The sequence below is a fragment of the Meriones unguiculatus genome, chromosome 9 (genome assembly GCF_030254825.1).
Source record: "Meriones unguiculatus strain TT.TT164.6M chromosome 9, Bangor_MerUng_6.1, whole genome shotgun sequence".
Lineage (NCBI taxonomy): Eukaryota > Metazoa > Chordata > Mammalia > Rodentia > Muridae > Meriones > Meriones unguiculatus.
Genome location: NC_083357.1, coordinates 115,149,141 through 115,167,313, shown reverse-complemented (window position 1 = coordinate 115,167,313; position 18,173 = coordinate 115,149,141). Strand labels below are relative to the sequence as shown.

At 45.8% G+C, this 18,173-nt stretch overlaps 1 protein-coding gene across 2 annotated transcripts in view; it reads left to right on the top strand.

Moving 5' to 3' along the window:
* Positions 1-18,173, top strand: part of Abcc4 (ATP binding cassette subfamily C member 4) — a 212,594-nt gene that overhangs the window by 180,593 nt on the left and 13,828 nt on the right. The window contains exons 27-30 of one of the 2 annotated variants that reach the window (XM_021637102.2): positions 5,812-5,901; positions 12,417-12,589; positions 13,285-13,390; positions 14,054-15,083. In XM_021637102.2, the coding sequence (XP_021492777.1) occupies positions 5,812-5,901; positions 12,417-12,589; positions 13,285-13,390; positions 14,054-14,089 (405 nt within the window). In that variant the 3' untranslated portion in view covers positions 14,090-15,083. Of the gene's footprint in view, positions 1-5,811; positions 5,902-12,416; positions 12,590-13,284; positions 13,391-14,053; positions 15,084-18,173 lie in introns of those variants that run through there. The other variant, XM_021637101.2, reaches the window with a different exon arrangement.

Below are 18,173 nucleotides of genomic sequence, written 5' to 3'. Positions count from 1 at the left end.
CAGTGCTAGGATGTGTGTCCTTGTGGGTCGTGATGTCCAGGCACCATGCGCCCAGGACCTTTCTGTGCCTGCCTCCCGGTGCTAGCTGGTTGCTAATAGCAGCGATCTGGAGAAGCTGCAGGCTCAGGGCGTGTGCTGAGCAGTGTCAACACATCCCACGTTTTCATCCTTCTCCCGGCTGGGACTGCGTGGCCTTGATGAAGTCACCTTGATTCCCGCACTGACTTCCCTTCCTTAAACCAGATCTGGTCATTATTATGTCATAGATTCTTGATGGAGGACCAACTGCACGAGAGGAATAGGGGTGGCCCAATGCGTGCTTCTTACGAATGTTGATTCATTAGTAACTATTAGTACAGCACAGGCCTCTAGGGATGTAACGCACTCTAGAAAGGAAGACATGGCTCATTAATGCCTGCTTGTGTTTTTGTAATCCCTGGTGATTTTTTAAAAATCAGATTATTTCTATAAATTAAAAGTTAGTGAGACAGAAAAACAACAACAACAACAAAAAATTCTCCCAAACCTCACAGACATTACTGCAAGACATACAAAAACTCACCCACGGCTTGCTCATTTCGTGGAGTGGCTATCTTTGTGGTAAAATCTGACAAATCTAGGGATTTTCCTCACAAAAACAAAGCTTTTCCTGACACCTGGTCGCAGCTAATATTGCACAGCATCCATGAATCCCTTCTACATTTGTATGTACCCTGCCCACATTTCTTTTTTTTAATTATTTTTATTAATTACAGTTTATTCACTTTGTTTCCCCCCTGTACCTCCCTCCCTTTTCCCCTCCCAATCCTCCCCTCCCTCTTCCCCACTCCTGTCCCTCTCCCAGTCCACTGAAAAGGGAGGTCCTCCTCCCCTTAACCTCTGATCCTAGTCTATCAGGTCTCATCAGGAGTAACTGCACTGTCTTCTTCTGTGGCCTGGTAAAGCTGCTCCCCCCTCAGGGGGAGGTGATCAAAGAGCAGGCCATTCAGTTCATGTCAGACAGTCCCTGTCCCCATTACTATGGAACCCACTTGGACACTGAACTGCCATGGGCTACCTCTGTGCAGGGGTTCCAGGCCAAAGAAAATAAATAAAGTCAAAATAAAGTTGAAAGTAAAGTCTGTAGGCATCTTTTCCTAAGGCTTTTGGCTCAGGCAGGAGCTTTGAAAGACTGGTTTGTGAAGGTTGTTTTGCCAAAAATCAAAACAAAACAAAACATCCGAGTAACAAAAAGAAAATCACCAAATCACCGTAGAAACAAGGATTGACTGGGTGCCGTGAGCTAAAAGAGTGCCACCGCTCCCAACCAGGGCCACAGGGCCTTTGCAGGGTCGCAGCGGAGGCAAAGAAAGCCAGTCATCAGTGAGGCTGTGGAGCATCCCGCTTTGCTGATTGTGTCGCAGATGAAGCAGAAGAGAAATGGAGCTGGCTTCTGAGTTGCAGGTCTAGGTGAGCCTGGCATCAGCTTCCCCCTCTCTCCCCTCAGCCCCTCCCCCTAGCTGAGAGTTAAGGTCCCCTCTTGGGAGCCCCCCACCCCAAGGCAATTGAGAAGTATGGGTGAAGGGCCCGAGTGGGTTCCCAAGGGCGGTGACAGGTCTGGGTGGGACTCCGGCAGCTCCTTTAAGGAACAAGCACTTAGCCTTTCAGGAATAAGTGAACCAACACGTGCTGCCTGTGAAACGCTCTTGAGCAGAACAAATGGTCGACACCTGTGCTTCCTTTGTCTGTCCCACCACCGTCTAGTCCCAAGATGAGCCTGGCTTCAGGGAACAGCTTATCACAAAGCATCTGCAAGTGTGGCTTTCCGTTTTCTTTCTGGGTCAAATTTCTTTACAACTGGAGCTCTGGCTCTTTGGCACCAAGGAAATGTTCTCAATCAAAGAGCAATTCGCAGCAAATTTCCCATTTACAACAGCTGTAATCTTTATCACGATCAAGCGGATTCGTTTTGTGTGTTTAATAGATTCCCTTTGTTTGTACCAAAACAAAAGCCAGGTGCTTCTGAAACAGCGCATTCTATTCGTGTGTGTGTGTGTGTGTGTGTGTGTGTGTGTGTGTGTGTACTCCTGAGCTTTTAAAGAGTTAAAAGGTTAACCAGAGCTTCCATGTCTCTTAAGTCCCCTTTCTGATCACCTGGGGTGTGTGTGTGTGTGTGTGTGTGTGTGTGTGTGTTTCAAAGAGAAAAGTGGGTAGGTGTGCTGTTACTAGTAAAGAGGTACAATTGGATCCCAGCCTAATGCAGTCCGCCTTTGTTCCTGTACACTGAAGTCTTCATTAAAATTTGTGGCTCTGCTCCCTGGAGCTGGTGACCTTTTTGTATTTAAAGATGACTTTACAGGACTTAAATTCTTAGCTCTCTTCATGGGCGAACAATGTTCTTTTCTTCTGGAAATGCATGATGATCGGTTCACTCAGAGGGTACAGGATTGAAAGAAGAAAAGAGGCTGGGATCGAGTGACTTCAGATGACTCCACCCTGAGACCCGGAAGGATGCTGCCCAGCATAGGGACAGGGAAAGGGCCTCGGAGGACACATCAAGCAGTGTCGTTCCAGATGCTACATTTTAGAGTTTCCTATTTGATGTCCCAGGAAGATGAAATGAGGTGTTGAACTTTCTTTCATTCATTTGTAAGTTTTTCTCATGGTCCCTAGTTGGCCTAAGTGTCCGAAGTTGAGCGGGTTGAATCTCTTCTTACCATAACGGGGGCCCAGCTTGCAGTCAGTATGCTCAAAAGGCCTAGTAAATCTGTGGTTCTCACGACCGGGCATCGTCAACTTACATTTCCTCTGGCCGCTTGGGAGTGACATGCCTCATAAGAATGTGTGCTGTGTCAGTGCCAGCCAAAAGTTTAATACTGAATGTGGCGCAAAGGATTAAAGCATTTAATTTGATGAAGAAAAACAAGTTTGATATTAGTCTTCCGATTTTATTGCTGTATTGAACATGTGCCTTTCCTACTTTTACCATGCTACGTAACTGTGGAAGTTAAAATAAAGCTCCTATAAAACCGGCACAGCAGAGAAAGTTCAGTGAGGCCATTGCGGTAGCTTGTCCGCTTCTCCCGCAGACCCCACGCTGGCTGAAGTCCTCGCCTGCAGACATTTTACAGCGCTTATTTGTAAGACTAGTTGCGAGCTTCATTGGGCGGAGGTGGGCACTTTAAACAATAGTACCTACCGGAATGATCATTAACTTGACCCTCATCCTCTCCCTCAGCATGTGTCTGCTGAGAGCACTTTTACTGCCTTTTGAAGATAATATTAGGGCTTTTCATTTGGCAAGTGGATAAAGTAAGTGAACAGTGCATACATTTTGGCATAGTAAAACAACCATTGTGAACAAATTGCCTGCTAGTTTTAAAGAAAATATAGCTTCAACCAGTAAATGTTTTATTAAATCATTCTCCTTGTTCAACAAGTCTTGATGAAATTTTACTTGTGAAATATGTAGCCGCATGTTGCAGCAAAGAAAATTGCTCTTATTTACTTAATTATTTTCTTCTCATATTGCTAAATAAACATGAGTGATTGCCCAATACTCCCTTTAAATTGACAGTATAGATTTAATAGAGACCCTTATTTTAGTGAACAGTGATCGAGGGATAATTAGCCAAACCTCCCAAGGGCTTCCTGTCTGTGGGTGGTGTTTAGAACACAAGTGTAAAGCAGGTATTTATGTTCTGTGGCTCAGTGACCCCCCTGACCTATGAGAGGATGAGAGGGCTCATTTAGTCCTCAGATATATCCATATGAAGGAGTTTCTTAATGGGAGAAGGTATGGATAAGACAGGTATGAGGACCTGATCAGGAGACAGGACATTGGAAAAGAACTTCAATTCCTATGGCTGTTGTCTAGAGTCTCCAAACCATCAGTCTTACCTGTGCTAATATATACAATGATACATACATACATACATACAATGTGATCATTGTATGATAAACAAGGTGGGACAAGGTAAAAGCAGTCAGTTGCATACATTAGTGCTCAAGATGGGGCATTATAAATGTCTAGATCTCTGCCAGGGTCTAGACCTGACATTTTGGGTGTGATTTTGCTGTCTGAGAGGAACTTGAAGGGAAAGAAAGTTGAGGTAAAAGCAGCTATCCTGGACAAGGGAAATGACCTGTCCTTAATATAGACAAAGAGGCCACCTCTCACTTCTCACATGGGCTCAAAGCTGATTCCTTGCCATGTTTGCCTCAAGCCCCTCACAGCCACTCAGTTGAGGCCCCTGAGTGGCATATCAGCCATGGTGTGGAGCCTTTAGGGGGAGGTCAGAAGAGCATCAGAGACGAGAGGGACAGCTGGTGCGGGGAGTTAGCAAGGAAGTTGGACAGCAATATGCCTTTTATGAAGCTCATATAAGCAAGAAGGAGTTACCTGACTTGAGTTTCTCCTTCTTTCCTGTCCTCCCTTCCCCTCCATTCCATTCCCTTCCCTTCCCCTGTTGTGTGTGTGTGCGTGTGTGTGTGTGTGTGTGTTTTAAATCTGAAGTTAGAAGAATGATGTTCATTCTCCTGATAACACATTCACACCATTTGTAGATTGAGTCCTTCATCTAAAATTCTGTAATTGTAGGCAGAACCTTAGATAAGTCTGTTGTGTTCCTTGAGCTCAATTCAGTAGCCATTTTTAAATATCTTATGATCACCCAGTCAATGCTGCACAAATAAAATTCAACAGCGGTGTCTGTTCGTGTGGGGTTTCTGCTGAGGGGCACATGTTGGGGATGCTAAACCACTGGCCTACATCCATTTTTTTTTCCTGTCACCAGTCTAAAATTAAGAAGCAATGACCGTATCAGTCTTTGAAGACAAGTCCTCCTCCTCAGTCTTAAGTGTTAAAGGCCCTGCTTCGAGGCTAAGTGACATCCCACACTTGTAGCCCAGGAGCAGTTCTCCAGGACCTGTGAGAGAGCCATGGCTTCTCTGTTCCCCACATCCGTGACCCTCAGGCTTCCTCACAGCTGGGCCCTTCTCTGCTCGTGTCTTGTGGCCCGGGGTTGTTAGGAAAGTCTAAGGGAAAACCTACACAGCCTCCCTAGGTACATGTGTAAGATGCCGCCTGAAAGTCTAGAAGGCAGCATGTGATCCCGGAGCAATTTAAGTGTGAGCGCCTCCTGAAACAGTAGAACGGAGGACGTGTTCCTTCCTATGCTTGCTTCCCAGTGGGTTTCAGCTTGCTGTGGCCCGTGGTTAAGAATAACGGGCCCTTGTGGCCCGTTCCAGGCCTGCTGCACAGACAGGATGATGTGGAGATTGGCTGGTGCACCATCAGAGGCTGTTTGCGTGAATAGAGGACCACTGGCCCACTGGCTGACAACCTCCTTGAACAGAGAATAGAACTACCTCATGTCCATGTGGCTATGCAGAGAGATTCCAGTCCCAGAAAACTCTTGACCAAAGGAGAAAATAACAGTTTCAACTCGAGCACACACTTAACTAATCATGCTATCTGTTCTTTTCCAGAGTCCTATCAGGATTGACAAGTTATTTTCCTAGTTACTTCACTAAATACAGCTTTATATTTATTACCAGGAAAGTGTTTTTAACAGCAGGAAGCTCCTCGCCTCATTTTCATCTTAACACGGCACACTGCCGTGGTCTCTCTTGCTAGTGTTCAGTGCTCTGGGAAGGTATTCTGAGGCCCATTTTGTGTGATGGGAAATTAATGCAGATGACGTTTTGTAAACAAGCACGTGAAACCGTAGAATTAATGATTGCAGTGAATCTTGGTGCACTTGTTCTCCTTTCTAATCTATTCTGAAAGTCAGAGTGTGGTGACAACATTTGGCTCTTTTGGTCTCGTAGGAACCTGTTCTGTTCACGGGAACCATGAGGAAAAACCTGGACCCCTTTAATGAGCACACGGAAGAGGAGCTTTGGAACGCCTTAGAAGAGGTAACGTACAGAGCACAACTTCTTTCATCGTTAGCATCTGTGTGTGTGCAGATGTTCGGAGCTTGGGGAAGCTGGGAGGGTTACTGCTTGAACTACCTTGTTTTGCCACTTTGGGAAGCATCGATGGTGTGAATGGATGTGAAATGTGTGATGATGATGATCCAAAACAATTTGCCTCATGTTGCATTTTAACTTTCCAGAGCCTGGCTCAGCCAATACATTATCTTATTTGTCCCTTGCAAAGCTCAAACTCTCCCCTGTGACTTAATGTCCTGGACCACTGTTGTGTGCATTCTTCCTGGGAGGAGACACGTAAACAATGACTCCCCACTCAGGACCTCAGAAGGTCTCAAAGACAAACCAAAGTTCAGTCCACCGAAGAGCCCCCTGGGGAACCAGCAAGTTTATTAAGTTTTGTTTTTACAGAGCATGCATGAGGGGGTTTCAGGAAAGAGTAGGTGACCCTCAAGCAGCCGCTCTGGAACACAGGCACCTAGCATGGATGATGGCTTCCCCGTGGCTTCGTTGAGGGAGTCCCTCTTCCACAAACCTTCCCCAGTCTGAATATGCTCTCGCTCCTCCGCAAGGCAACATGCAGTCAAGGCAGAACGGCATACAGATGGCCAGGAGGAGTGAGTGGAGATGTGTGTGAGGGTGCAGTGACCCCCGTGTCACCTCCTTCTGTGGGGAATGTCAGCAGTTCATGAGCGGTTGCGACTGACACTCATAAGGACGCACAGCTTAGCTGCTGTTTTGCTCAGAAGGTCACACTTTGCAACAGCCATTTGTCTTACTGCTCTATTTTCTGGGAGCATCTAGGAAAATGAGGCATTTGTTTTCATTATTAGCTGAAAGAAACATGACATCATATTTACACAGAGCTTTGGAGCCTCACAAGAAAGTGTTTATAATGGCAAATTGCACAGACTATGAGAGTGGTACTTACTGACAAAACCTGTCATTGTAACGCCACAGAGAGAGTTGAGCTAACAGACTTCTGGAGCCTTGGCTAAGTTTCTGTACTGATACCTTTAATTTTGGAGGATTTTCCTGTTATTTGTGTAGTGTGTCCCTGTGGACTGCTTCTTGGGGATCCCTTAGCCACGCAGGCAAAGGATTTTAGCTGTTAGGGTGCTTCTGGTTTACATGTTTTAGCATAATCATTTTGCAAGTTCACTCCAGTTCTGCGAATTAATTGTAAGCTGCTTAATAATAGAAATTGTATCTTAGACTGTAATCCCTCCTAGGACTCAGCTCAGTCTTTTACTTTTAAAAAGTAAGCATTTAATAAATGCGTAGTGACTGGCTCTGATCTCTTCATTTCAGAGAAGCGTGGTTTATTTCTTAAAAACAAAAACTAAAAACCACAAAACCTCAGGGGTCATTATCAGTGTTATTATTTTGAAGTAGCACTGTTGCCCTTTGAAATCTTCTGCCCTCTGAAATCTTCTAACTTATAGATGGGTTCTGACTGAGCACACCAGTTTGGAGGCCTGTCGGGTTCCTGTCAAGAATATCTGCTTCTGAAGGCATGGCAGTGCCACCTCACTATGTACCCACAGTCCTTTGCAGCCTCTGCAGGGATTTAGTTTTCCTAACTTGGGCTGCCTGCCTCACCAACCTCTGACTTTGGTGGTGGCTTAGAGTCTGTGAGGTTTTCCTTGGAAAATTCTAAGAGAGAAGGTGTAGATGCATGAACGACCACAGAGAACAGGAAGACAGGACAAACCAACAGCAAGACTGTGGCCTACCCCGAGACAGCGGGAATTATTAGAAAATCGTTTTTCTCTTTGCTTTAGAGCTTAAATTTCTCTTCAGAGCTCCGTGGTAAGATCATTTTAGAAATCGCATCGTTCTGTGAGCAGTGAAGAAATGTTCACTGGAACCAGTCCTGTCAACAGGCATCCTCAGACTTGCTGCCTTGTGCTTGTTTTCATCTGTCATTGACAAAGTGAAGTTTTAGAAGCTTCTCGCAACCAAAGATGAGGCAGTGGTAGTGGCAGACAGTTCAATATTGTATTTATAATGATTCCAGCTGCCCCCTTGTGTGTGCGTGTGCATGTATGTGTGTTCCTCCGTGTACGTGTTTGTGGGAGAATGCCAGCACTTGTATGTCGATTGTTGTAAAGGCTGACGTAAGGATGACTGTCTTACCCACTCTCCACCTTATTTTTTTGAGGTGGTCTCTTGCTGAGCCTGTGGCTTACCCATCAGGCTAGACTGCCTGGCTGGCAAGGCCCAGAGGTCCCCCTGCCACCACCTCCCAGAGCTGTGATCACCGTCTACACTGTGATATTCTTTCCTTTTGTGTGTTTTTGTTGGGAATCTCCTGTCAGGTCCTTGTACACGCAGCAGGCGCTTTACTGCTGGAACCATCTTCCTGGCTGGTCTTGGCCGTGCTTGTATTCTGAAGCACACGACCTAAGAAATCTTGTCACCAAACTATTCTTATTGCTGTACTGTAGGGTCTAAAAACAGCAAGTGGGTCTTTTGGTTTTTGCTTTGTTTTGTGTGTCCCCCGCCCCCTTCACACACACACACACACCTGAAATTTTCAACCTTTTCTAATGCATTCAGAGTCTTTTATTTTCTGGATGGTGAGAAGGCCAAGATGGCTGTCTCTGGGAAGATGGAGAAGTCCTATGAGGTTTTCCTGGCAGAGCTTAGAGTTGTGTGAGCACAGTGTATGAAGTGGACTCGCTCCAGGAGATCCTGGCCTGGGCCCGGTGGTGTGCAGTGAAGTCACAGTGTCCGCCTGGACAGAAGTGTGATGCTATGTGCATACCCAGGGAGGCGCGCTGACGGTCCCTGGATCCCTGTTTCCTACCCTCACTGTTGCCTCTATGATTTCCTGAACCAGAGCAGATCCTGCCTGCCATGAATGTTGGGAATCCTGATGACCTTGGCAGTTCTTTTCAAAGTAGACTAAAACTTGACTGAGGGGTTACAGGCTTAATGGTAGCATGTGTAAGAAAAAGGAGAAATAAAAAGAGGGGGTAGGACACCCCCAAACCCAAACCCCTGATCCTTTTATAAACGTGGGTGTAACTGGGAGCCACAGGGTTCGCTTGAGGGTCCTTCAGAGGGCACTGCTATTTTCAACTTCTCAACAACTTCAGCAGCAAGAGAAAAAGCTACATTCCTTACTCCCTCCTGTTCCTTACTCCCCTTTCTCTCTTGGAAAGGGGAATACTAGAGACAGAAGACGAGTTTGGTTTTCAGAGGGAGACTGTCCTGTGAATATTGTTCAGTTTTATTCTAAGATCAACAATCAATAAATAGGACCTCATGAAACTGAATAGCTTCTGTAAGACAAAGGACACTGTCAATAGAACAAAATGGCAGCCTACAGACTAGGAAAAGATCTTCACCAACCCTACATTCATCAGAGGGCTAATATCCAGAATATATAGAGAACTCAAAAAATTAAACACCAACAAACCAAACAATCTAATTTAAAAAATGGGCTACAGAGCTAAACTGAGAATTCTCAAAAGAGGAATCTAACTGCTGAAGAGCGCAAAAAGAAATGTTTTTTGTTTTTTGTTTTTAACTTTCTGGATATCCTGAAAGTTGTACATTCCAATTAGTTATCTAACAACAGAAGAAATGTTGCTACTATTTGTACCTACTGGAGCATCCAGGAACCATGACAGCTCTATAAAAGGACAGAAGGAGTAACTAAAGATGGAACCTATCGAATGATCACAGCAGCTGAAACAAAAAGTCAGCCACCTGTCACTCCATCAATCTGGACACTGGAGCTGACCATGAGGAATAGGGTGTGTCCCTGGGTGTGAAAGTCATCTAGCTCTGTTCCACAGGGGTGGCATCTGTTAGGTTACAGTGCCTCTCCCTGTACAGGAAATCTGAGCATCAGTGAGGTGCTCATCCGGAAGGGTGTCACTCAGTACCTTTTACACACACAGCCCATCTCCCCCAGGTCCTGGATTTCCTAGAATGAGCCCCCCATTTCCTCCATTTACTTGTGACGTCAGCCAGTGCAGACATCTCTATCTCTCTTCTAACACTCTAGTGAGCAGCATGTTAGAGAGGAAAGGGTGCTAGAGGGACAGACTCTATCATGGCAGGGGAGGCATGGAACAGACAGCAGGAGCAGGAAGCCAGGTGCTCATATTCTCATCCACACACTGGAAGCAGAGAGAAAGATAACAGGAAGTGGGGCAAGGTTAGTAACCCTGGAACCCCACCTCCAGTGACCACCTCTACCAAGGCTGTACCTCTCAAAGGTTCCATAACCTCCCTAAACAGCAACACCAACTGGGAACCAAGTGTTCAGATACATGAGCCTATCAGGGACACACTCATTCAAGCCACCACAGTAAGTTTCAAAGAGAGCAGAAACGGCGTCCAACATCCCTGTCAATCTATAAGGCATTGTGGGACTTCTTCAATGTGGTGCACAAAGCAGGGAAAATGTTTAAGATGATAATGTCACAAATATTTTCAGTTTCGTTGTATTTTACTATTTTTCCATACTTGAAATATAATCTGAATTATTCTGTACTGAAATAACTAGTTTAGAATACTATAATTGGATCAACTTTCCTGAAATAACTTTTAAATGCTTTTCTATTTTAAGAATAACTATTATGATCCTGAACCAATTAATTTTTATAAGCCATATGTTTCTTTTACAATGCCATTTAATGTGATTGTGTTTTACATAAAGCATGTTCTTATGAATTTACTTCCTAAGTTGTAGAAACAGACGTGTGAGACTTCCATCATGAGTTCAAACCATTATTTATTAAGATCTGATTGCATTGTAGATTCTTAAGCTATTACATAGTCATCAAGATAGACAAAACACTCCCACTTGGAGCTGAAATTCTTGTGGAGAAGTTAGTACATCAGCAAATGCTTGTGCATACAAAGTTAAGACTGGTAAATGCAATTTAAAAAAGCAGAACATGAAGAGAGCCAGGTGATGACACTATTAGTAACAGGCAACATTGACTGATCTCTTTGTAGCAAGCACTGCTCTAAATACTTACATGTACCGACACATTCTATCCCAGCAAACAGCGTTTGGAGATAGACATCTTGGCTATGATAACATTGTGTCTCATTTGCAGGTGAGGAAGTTAAGACAGGGGAAAGTCAGAAACTTGTCATTGGTAGAACCAGGCTGAACTTAAGCCCAAGCTTCAAAGGTTCATGTTTTTCATTTTACAGATTTAAGATCTGGGCTAGGGAGATGGCTCATTTGGCAGAGGGCTTGCCTTCCAAGCATGAGGCCCTGAGTTCAAGCCCCAGAGCCCACTCATCAGTCCGCTGCGGTGTACTGACACTTTGTCCTGCGTCTCTCAAGGCTAGCCCAAGTTTGGCTGTTGGTCTGTTAAATTTCTCGTAAGACTGAACCAGCACCCAGAGAGACAGTCTGATGCCTTATGAGTTTTTCAAAGACAGGTTACTGGAAGCACAGCGTAGCTGGGGCAGAAGGTGCTGTTTTGTATTCTGTCCCCGTGGGTTGCCGTTCACTGTAGACCATCTGTGAGGCTAGAACACTTGGTGGCTTTAGTGACAAGAGACTGACCTTAGGAAGAACACCCTCCAGGGCCCCTGACATTGAGGAAGTAGTGCCCGGGTGTTTGAACTTCTTGATGCTTTTCGGTAAATTGAAATCTTCCAATGGTAGGGTGCCTACAGAACTGCTTCCTCAGAGGACCATGCTTCCTGCCATAGCTGTGCAGAATGCTCTCGGGGCACTTGTCCATAGCACTCTCTTCTTACATTTTCCATAGTACATCTTACATATGGGCAGAGCTTCACTCCTGAGACTTCCGTGGAGGGCATGTGGAGGAAGGAAGTTGGGCTGATGAGGTGGGTGGCTCTGGAGTGCCCCACCTTCACTGAGGACTACTTGACATATCAGGAAGTGGCCCCTGTGGAAATGCGGCTCAGGGAGTTGATAACTGGAGCTTCACAGTGATCAGGGCCTCAGCATGTCCACTCTCTTGTTACAGCGAACGCTCTTCTGTCACTGCTCTGTCCTGTGTTTCCTCTCTGTAGACTCTTGCATCTGTCTCTTAACTGACCACCACGAAGGGACATTCTCAGGCCATTACAGAGATGGCTCATCAGTTAAGAGAAATTGCTGCTCTTGCTGAGAACCCACATTCTTTTCCACACCATGGAGCTCACAAATACCAATAACCGCAGCTCCAGGGCATCTGAAGCCCTCCATACGCCTGCACAGGCACCTGCACTCACGTGCACACGCGCACATACACACGCGCGATTTGAAAATAAAATCAGATCTTTTTAAAGAGATATTCTATCTTGTCCTGTTTCACCTGGGGAGCAGTTTTACCTGACGTATTGAATGTGCACAAGAAGTGTCACTCATGACCCAGAACCAACAGACTGTGCTTATCGGTGGTGACTGCTGTCATGGTCATGAGGGCTGGAAACCTTCAAAGTTCTGGTCTTGAAGAGATTTATGTAATAGTTTTTATATGAAAGTATCATCCTTCTGTTTGCATCTGTAGGTCCAGCTTAAAGAGGCCATTGAAGATCTTCCTGGTAAAATGGACACTGAATTAGCAGAATCTGGATCTAATTTTAGTGTGGGACAGAGACAGTTAGTGTGCCTTGCGAGGGCGATTCTGAAGAAAAACCGGATATTGATCATTGATGAAGCAACAGCAAATGTGGATCCAAGGTACAGAGCTAAAGGCTAGAGTGGATGTGGGGTTGAATGTGAATTCTAAATGTGGCCTACGGGAAAGATTTCATGACTAAGGAATGTGTCTGGGTGTGTCAGCCCTTCAGATGTGTGATGCATTACTGTCTCATGCATAGAATTGTATATTTTACAAAATCGTCTTCTGGCTGCGTGCATCTCACTGTGTATGTACAAATATGCCCGAGTCCAGAGTCTAAGGCCCTTCTGACTCCAAGTGTTCAGAAAAGGGATGCACAGCTTGTGTTCACGGCCTCCCTCTTGTGTCCACGGCCTCCCTAGTGAGTTCACGGCCTCCCTCGTGAGCCAGGTCCCCAGTTTCCAGCTCTGTCTCAATAAGCTTGGAGAGAAAATCATTTGCACTGTTTCTGAGTTGACATCTTAGATTGTAGTTTTTTAAGCAGGGAGGGTATGTAGCTGTGGTTGTGCATGCTGTAATCCTCGCATCTGGAAGCCGAATGAAGAAGGCTCTGGGGTGCAAAGCCACCTGAATGAATGACATAATGAGTTCAAAGCCAGCCTGAGCTGTCTAAAAGTGATAATAATAACAGCGTTCTAAAAACATCATTAAAGGTCATGTGATCTTTTAAGTTTTAAGCCTTTTCCATCTCCACTGAGCTAAATGTGGCCTTTCCCCATCTTCGCCGATTTAAATGTGACCTCTGTGATTCCAGAACTGACGAGCTAATACAACAGAAAATCCGGGAGAAGTTTGCAGAATGCACAGTGCTCACCATTGCTCACAGGCTGAACACCATCATTGACAGCGACAAGATAATGGTGAGTCTTCCCCCGGTGGCCTCGTGGGTGCTCACACGCATCCTTCCTGCACAAGCTGATCGGAGCCCCCATTAAGTCACGCCTTGGTTCATTCTCTCCGAGTGTTCATGCATACATCCAGAGCTCCTTCACAGTGCACCTGTGATATACTCCTTTACCTACTTCTATGTTTAAGTTTATTATTTGCAGGGCCGTTTTATGATGGATCACGCCCCAGGGAAAATGTCCCAAAGCAGTCAACTACCGTGTTGTTTCATACTCCCTAGTAGAAGGAGTGTGTCCTTGTGTGCGTGTCCCCATGTTGCGGCTTCCTTCTGAGGCTGGAGGAGTGGCTCAGTAGCTGTGAGCTCTTGTGCTGATGGTCACACAGTATTCTTGTAGGTTCTCCGACCTCAGTTCCTACATCCATATGGAGAGACATAGGAAGGCTGAGGATGTGAAAAACTGGTTTCTGTGATTGTTTTAGAACTTGTCCTAGTTTGTTTTCTATTGCTCTAATAAACACCGTGACCAAAGGCAACTTAGAATAAGGGTCTAGTTCCTTTCATCTTGTACCTTATAGTCCTTCACTGGGGGAAACCAGGGCACAAACGTGAGGCAGAGACTAAAGCAGAAGCCACTGAGGAACGCTACTCACTGGTTTGTTCTCCATGGCTTGCTCAGCCTGGTTTCTTAGACAGCCCAGGGCCGCCTGCCTGACCAGGAGATAGCAGGCGTGTTCTGTTTCCTGAGACTCATCTGCCACCAGCGGGAAAGGACAGAGTCTTGCCGAAATGTCAGCCAGTCACGCCTGAATCTTGGCAGTCACTATGTGGCCCCGGCGTGAACATGAGGATCCCTTTCACCAGTCACCTTTGATGCTGTTGTCAGTGGTGGTTAGTGTTTGGTTTACTAGTGTCTCCTGGTAAATCTTCAGAGACTGTTCCCTCTCATTATCTATTATCCTTAGCTGTGGTTTGACACAGCAGCTTATAATCTGGCCCTTCCCTCCCTCCCTAGCCCCACTCCACTGTGTTGATGCCACGGAAGTGTTCTCTTTGTCTGTCCTTCAGTGTCTGTCTGCTGTCTTTCTGACAGTTGTGTGTTCTTCCTCCTGAATGCTGGAAGCTTAGACTAAGATGCTAGCTGTGTGGAGAGGGAAATGAGCGGATTTGGGGAAAATCACAGATCACTAGACTGTGACAGACTGAATGTGGGATATGAGAGGAGAGTGGAGTCCATGTTGGCTTCTAGGGTGAAGACCTGAGTGCTGAGATGGATGGATGAGGCCCAGGGAGACGTCAGCTTGAAAGTGTGCTCTCTGTGAGCACGTGACCTTGCATTTCCCTGTGATGTCACCCCTCCCACTCAGAACTCCTGTGCGGGAAAATCTTCAGTGTAGCAACATCAGAAGAGATTCCACCGGGAAGTGGAAATATGGTCCGTTGAGCTGCTTTCTGCTGCTGTAAGGATGACACAGGACCCCAACTCAGGGGACCCAAGTGACATGTATCCTTATTTTTAAAGATGAAGATTTGGATTCTGTTAAGTCAGAATATGCCAGGTTGAAACTTCTGTTGTGTTCTAGAACTTCTGGTCATACCACGACATTCAGTTTGGTAGAACTCAGTGTATCTACCAGCTTTCTGTTTATTGTCACAAAATACTGAAGATGATGAGCTTTTTAGAATAAAAGTTTTATTTGGCTGCAGAATTGGAAGTTTCAGTGTGTGATTATCTGGTTCTGTGCTGAAATAGTGCATCCTGGCAGAGTGTGAAGCAAAGCAGAGCTTTTTACCCTTGGCCAGGATGCACAGGGGCGGAGGAGGAGCCACGATCCTACAGTCCCTTCCAAGGGGACACCCACATTGTCCTAGAACCCCCCAATAGGTCCCACCCCCTCTTAAAGGTTCTCTCGATTCCCAGTTAGCACCACCATGCTCACTAAGCTTGTGACAAGGCAGCAGGCTTTAGAAACTGTCAGGATCAACTTACAGCAGCCCAGGGTGTTCTCTCTCTAACCTTTGAAGTTTGAAGCAGTTTTTGCTTTAGAAATGATTGTTCTGTTGCTGTGAACAGCCATCATGACCAAGGCCCTTAGCAGGGGAAGCATTTATTTGGTGGCTTGCTAATGGCTTCAGGTGGCTAGTCAGGCCCTAATCATTATGGAGTGAAGTAGACAGGCACGGTGATGGAGTGGTAGCTGGGAGCTTCACATCCTGATCTGTGGGTAGAGGAGGGCGGGGGTGCTGGGCCTGGTGTGGGCTTCGAGGTTTCAAAGTAGCGCATGTCTTCCAACAAGGCCACACCTCTTAACCCTTCCCAAATAGTTCCACTATTGAGGGACCCAGCATTCAAACATGAGCCCGTGGAGGCCGTTCTCATGCCAACCACCACATGCCAATCCACCGCAAAGCCTTTTGTGCCAATGGGCAGGGCCAGGCTCAGGGAGCGGCCAGCGGAGCAGAGCTGGTGAAGGCCATGAGTCACCATCCAGTGGTGTGATCACAAGAGCATAAGGTGTAATGGCTGCACTTCATTGCGCCGGTGAATGCGGATGGGCATGGTTTTGTTTACCGTAAGTAAATCAAGCAGAAGCCTCGTTGGGAAACAACTGCGACCTAATTAACGACTTCGTTTATGTGTTGGCTCTCCAAAGGCATTTTTAACCAGTTTTGGTTCATTAAGCACCGTTCGTGGGTTAGGCTTAGAATTCTATTTTATAAAGATGTCCTCGCAGTTTTAACTTTATTAAACATGCTGTTGTCTTTATGACAGCTAATTTAATCGCTCATTTGCTCAGTTGCCACAAAACAATGGAGCAAGGCAGACAAATTGGAAAGCCTCTTTCTCCCGATGCTCAGCACTATCTCCATATTAAACGTGGCTTCTTCCCTTTCATTTAGGATTAACTGGATACACTTCTCAGTCAGTGGCAGTGCTCCCTTCCAGTCCCTACCCCAACTCTGTCCACACAGCTCTGCTGGTTCTCTGCTGGTCCCATAGCAAGAGCGAGAGAGGCTTGAGAGGGTCCACAGCTATCAACTGCCTGGGCCACACACCATCCCTGCCGGCAATTGGGGAATTCTTTTCTTTTTTAATCTTTATTTTTTTAATTAATTTATTTTTTTATTAATTACAATTTATTCACTTTGTTTCCCTGCTGTAGTCCCCTCCCTCGTCCCCTCCCAACCTCACTCTCCTTCCTCTTTTCCTCCCATTCCCCTCTTTAAGTCTACTGATAGCGGGGGAGGTCCTCCTCCCCTTCCATCTGACTCTAGTTTATCAGGTCTCATCTCTGTCTACATTGTCTTCCTCTGTGGCCTGGTAAGCCTGTTCCCCACTCAGGGGAGGGTGATCGAAGAGCTAGCCACTCAGTTTATGTCAGAGACAGTCCCTGTTCCCATTGCTAGGGAACCCACTTGGACACTGAGCTGCCATAGGCTACATCTGTGCAGTGGTTCTAGGTTATATCCATGCATGGTCCTTGGTTGGAGCATCAGTCTCAGAAAAGACCCCTGGGCCCAGATTTTTTTGGTTCTGTTGCTCTCCTTGTGGAGCTCCTAGAATTCTTGAGGAACTAAATTACAGAGAACTGCAGGGTCAGAGACTTGGGTTGTGGCTCCCTTTTGACAGGCCACACTGTGGTCTTAGAATCCTTGCTTTCTACTTAGTTGTTTTCCCAGATAAAGTAACTGTAGTAACACAGCCAGTTGGAGAAGCAGAACAACTCAGAACTAAAATTCTATTGTGGGACTTTTTTTTTTTTTTAAGGAACCTGCTTGATCGAAACTAGGGCACCAAAAAAGGGAAGAAAGAAAAAAAAATGTTCCTTCAAAAGTATGCTTACAGTTTTATGTCAAGGGTGCTGTAAGTAGCAAGCATGGAAACTCAAACACCAGAAGAAGACATGTAAGAGTGAGAAGCGAGGTGTGAAGGCTAAGGTTTACTTACTGCTTTTGCAGAATAAAAAAATTCGTTTTACAAAACAATTTGATTTACTACCTTGGTCTTTTGCATGGGAGAGACCTGTATTTTAAAATTGCAGTCTCCTTCTCTTTAATGTCAGAAGGAGTGGCTATGCCCTGTGGACAAAGTGGATTAAATGATTTTGAAATGAGTCCCTCTAGTTTCCTCATCTGGAACAGCTACCTGGCCTCGGCGGAGCTGGAGGTCTGGTAGCGCGGCTTTTTGCTGTGCTTGTGTAACTGGCTGACTCTTCCAGCAGAATATGTTTGTCCTTAACCTGCGGGACAGCAGTGAGCAATTTGAGGTTGGCATTCCTGGAGAGATCTGGGATTGAGGCTCTGCTGTCATACAGGCATTAACGTGTGGTGTGCTTTACTGTTTACTAGGGCACCTGAGCAGAACATTTCACAACAGTTTTCATATAAAACATAGTAAGAGAAAAATGGAGAATTCATCTTTTAGGCAGAGAGAACGTGGAGTGGCTTTCTGTTTGTTCCGTCTGAAGAGTCTAGACTGTCTGATCACATTGTAAGCGGCTGAGTGTATATAAAGATCCATTTCTGTCTCTCAACCCACCCCTAACCATGTGCATCCAAACTTGAGTCTGCAGCAACTGTCCCTCTAGCTTCCTCATTCCCCAAGTCTTGCATCTTCCTCCCTTTTAAGCTCTGTCTTGCCTGCAGCTGTCAACCTGAAGCATTCGGACCCTTGAGTCCTCCTCTCCATCCTGTAATCTCAGCGTCCTGCTTCATCTGCTCCCAGTGCTGGACTCTCCTTGTCTTCTCATCACCCCTGCCACACACGCGCACGCGTGCGCACATACACACACACACAC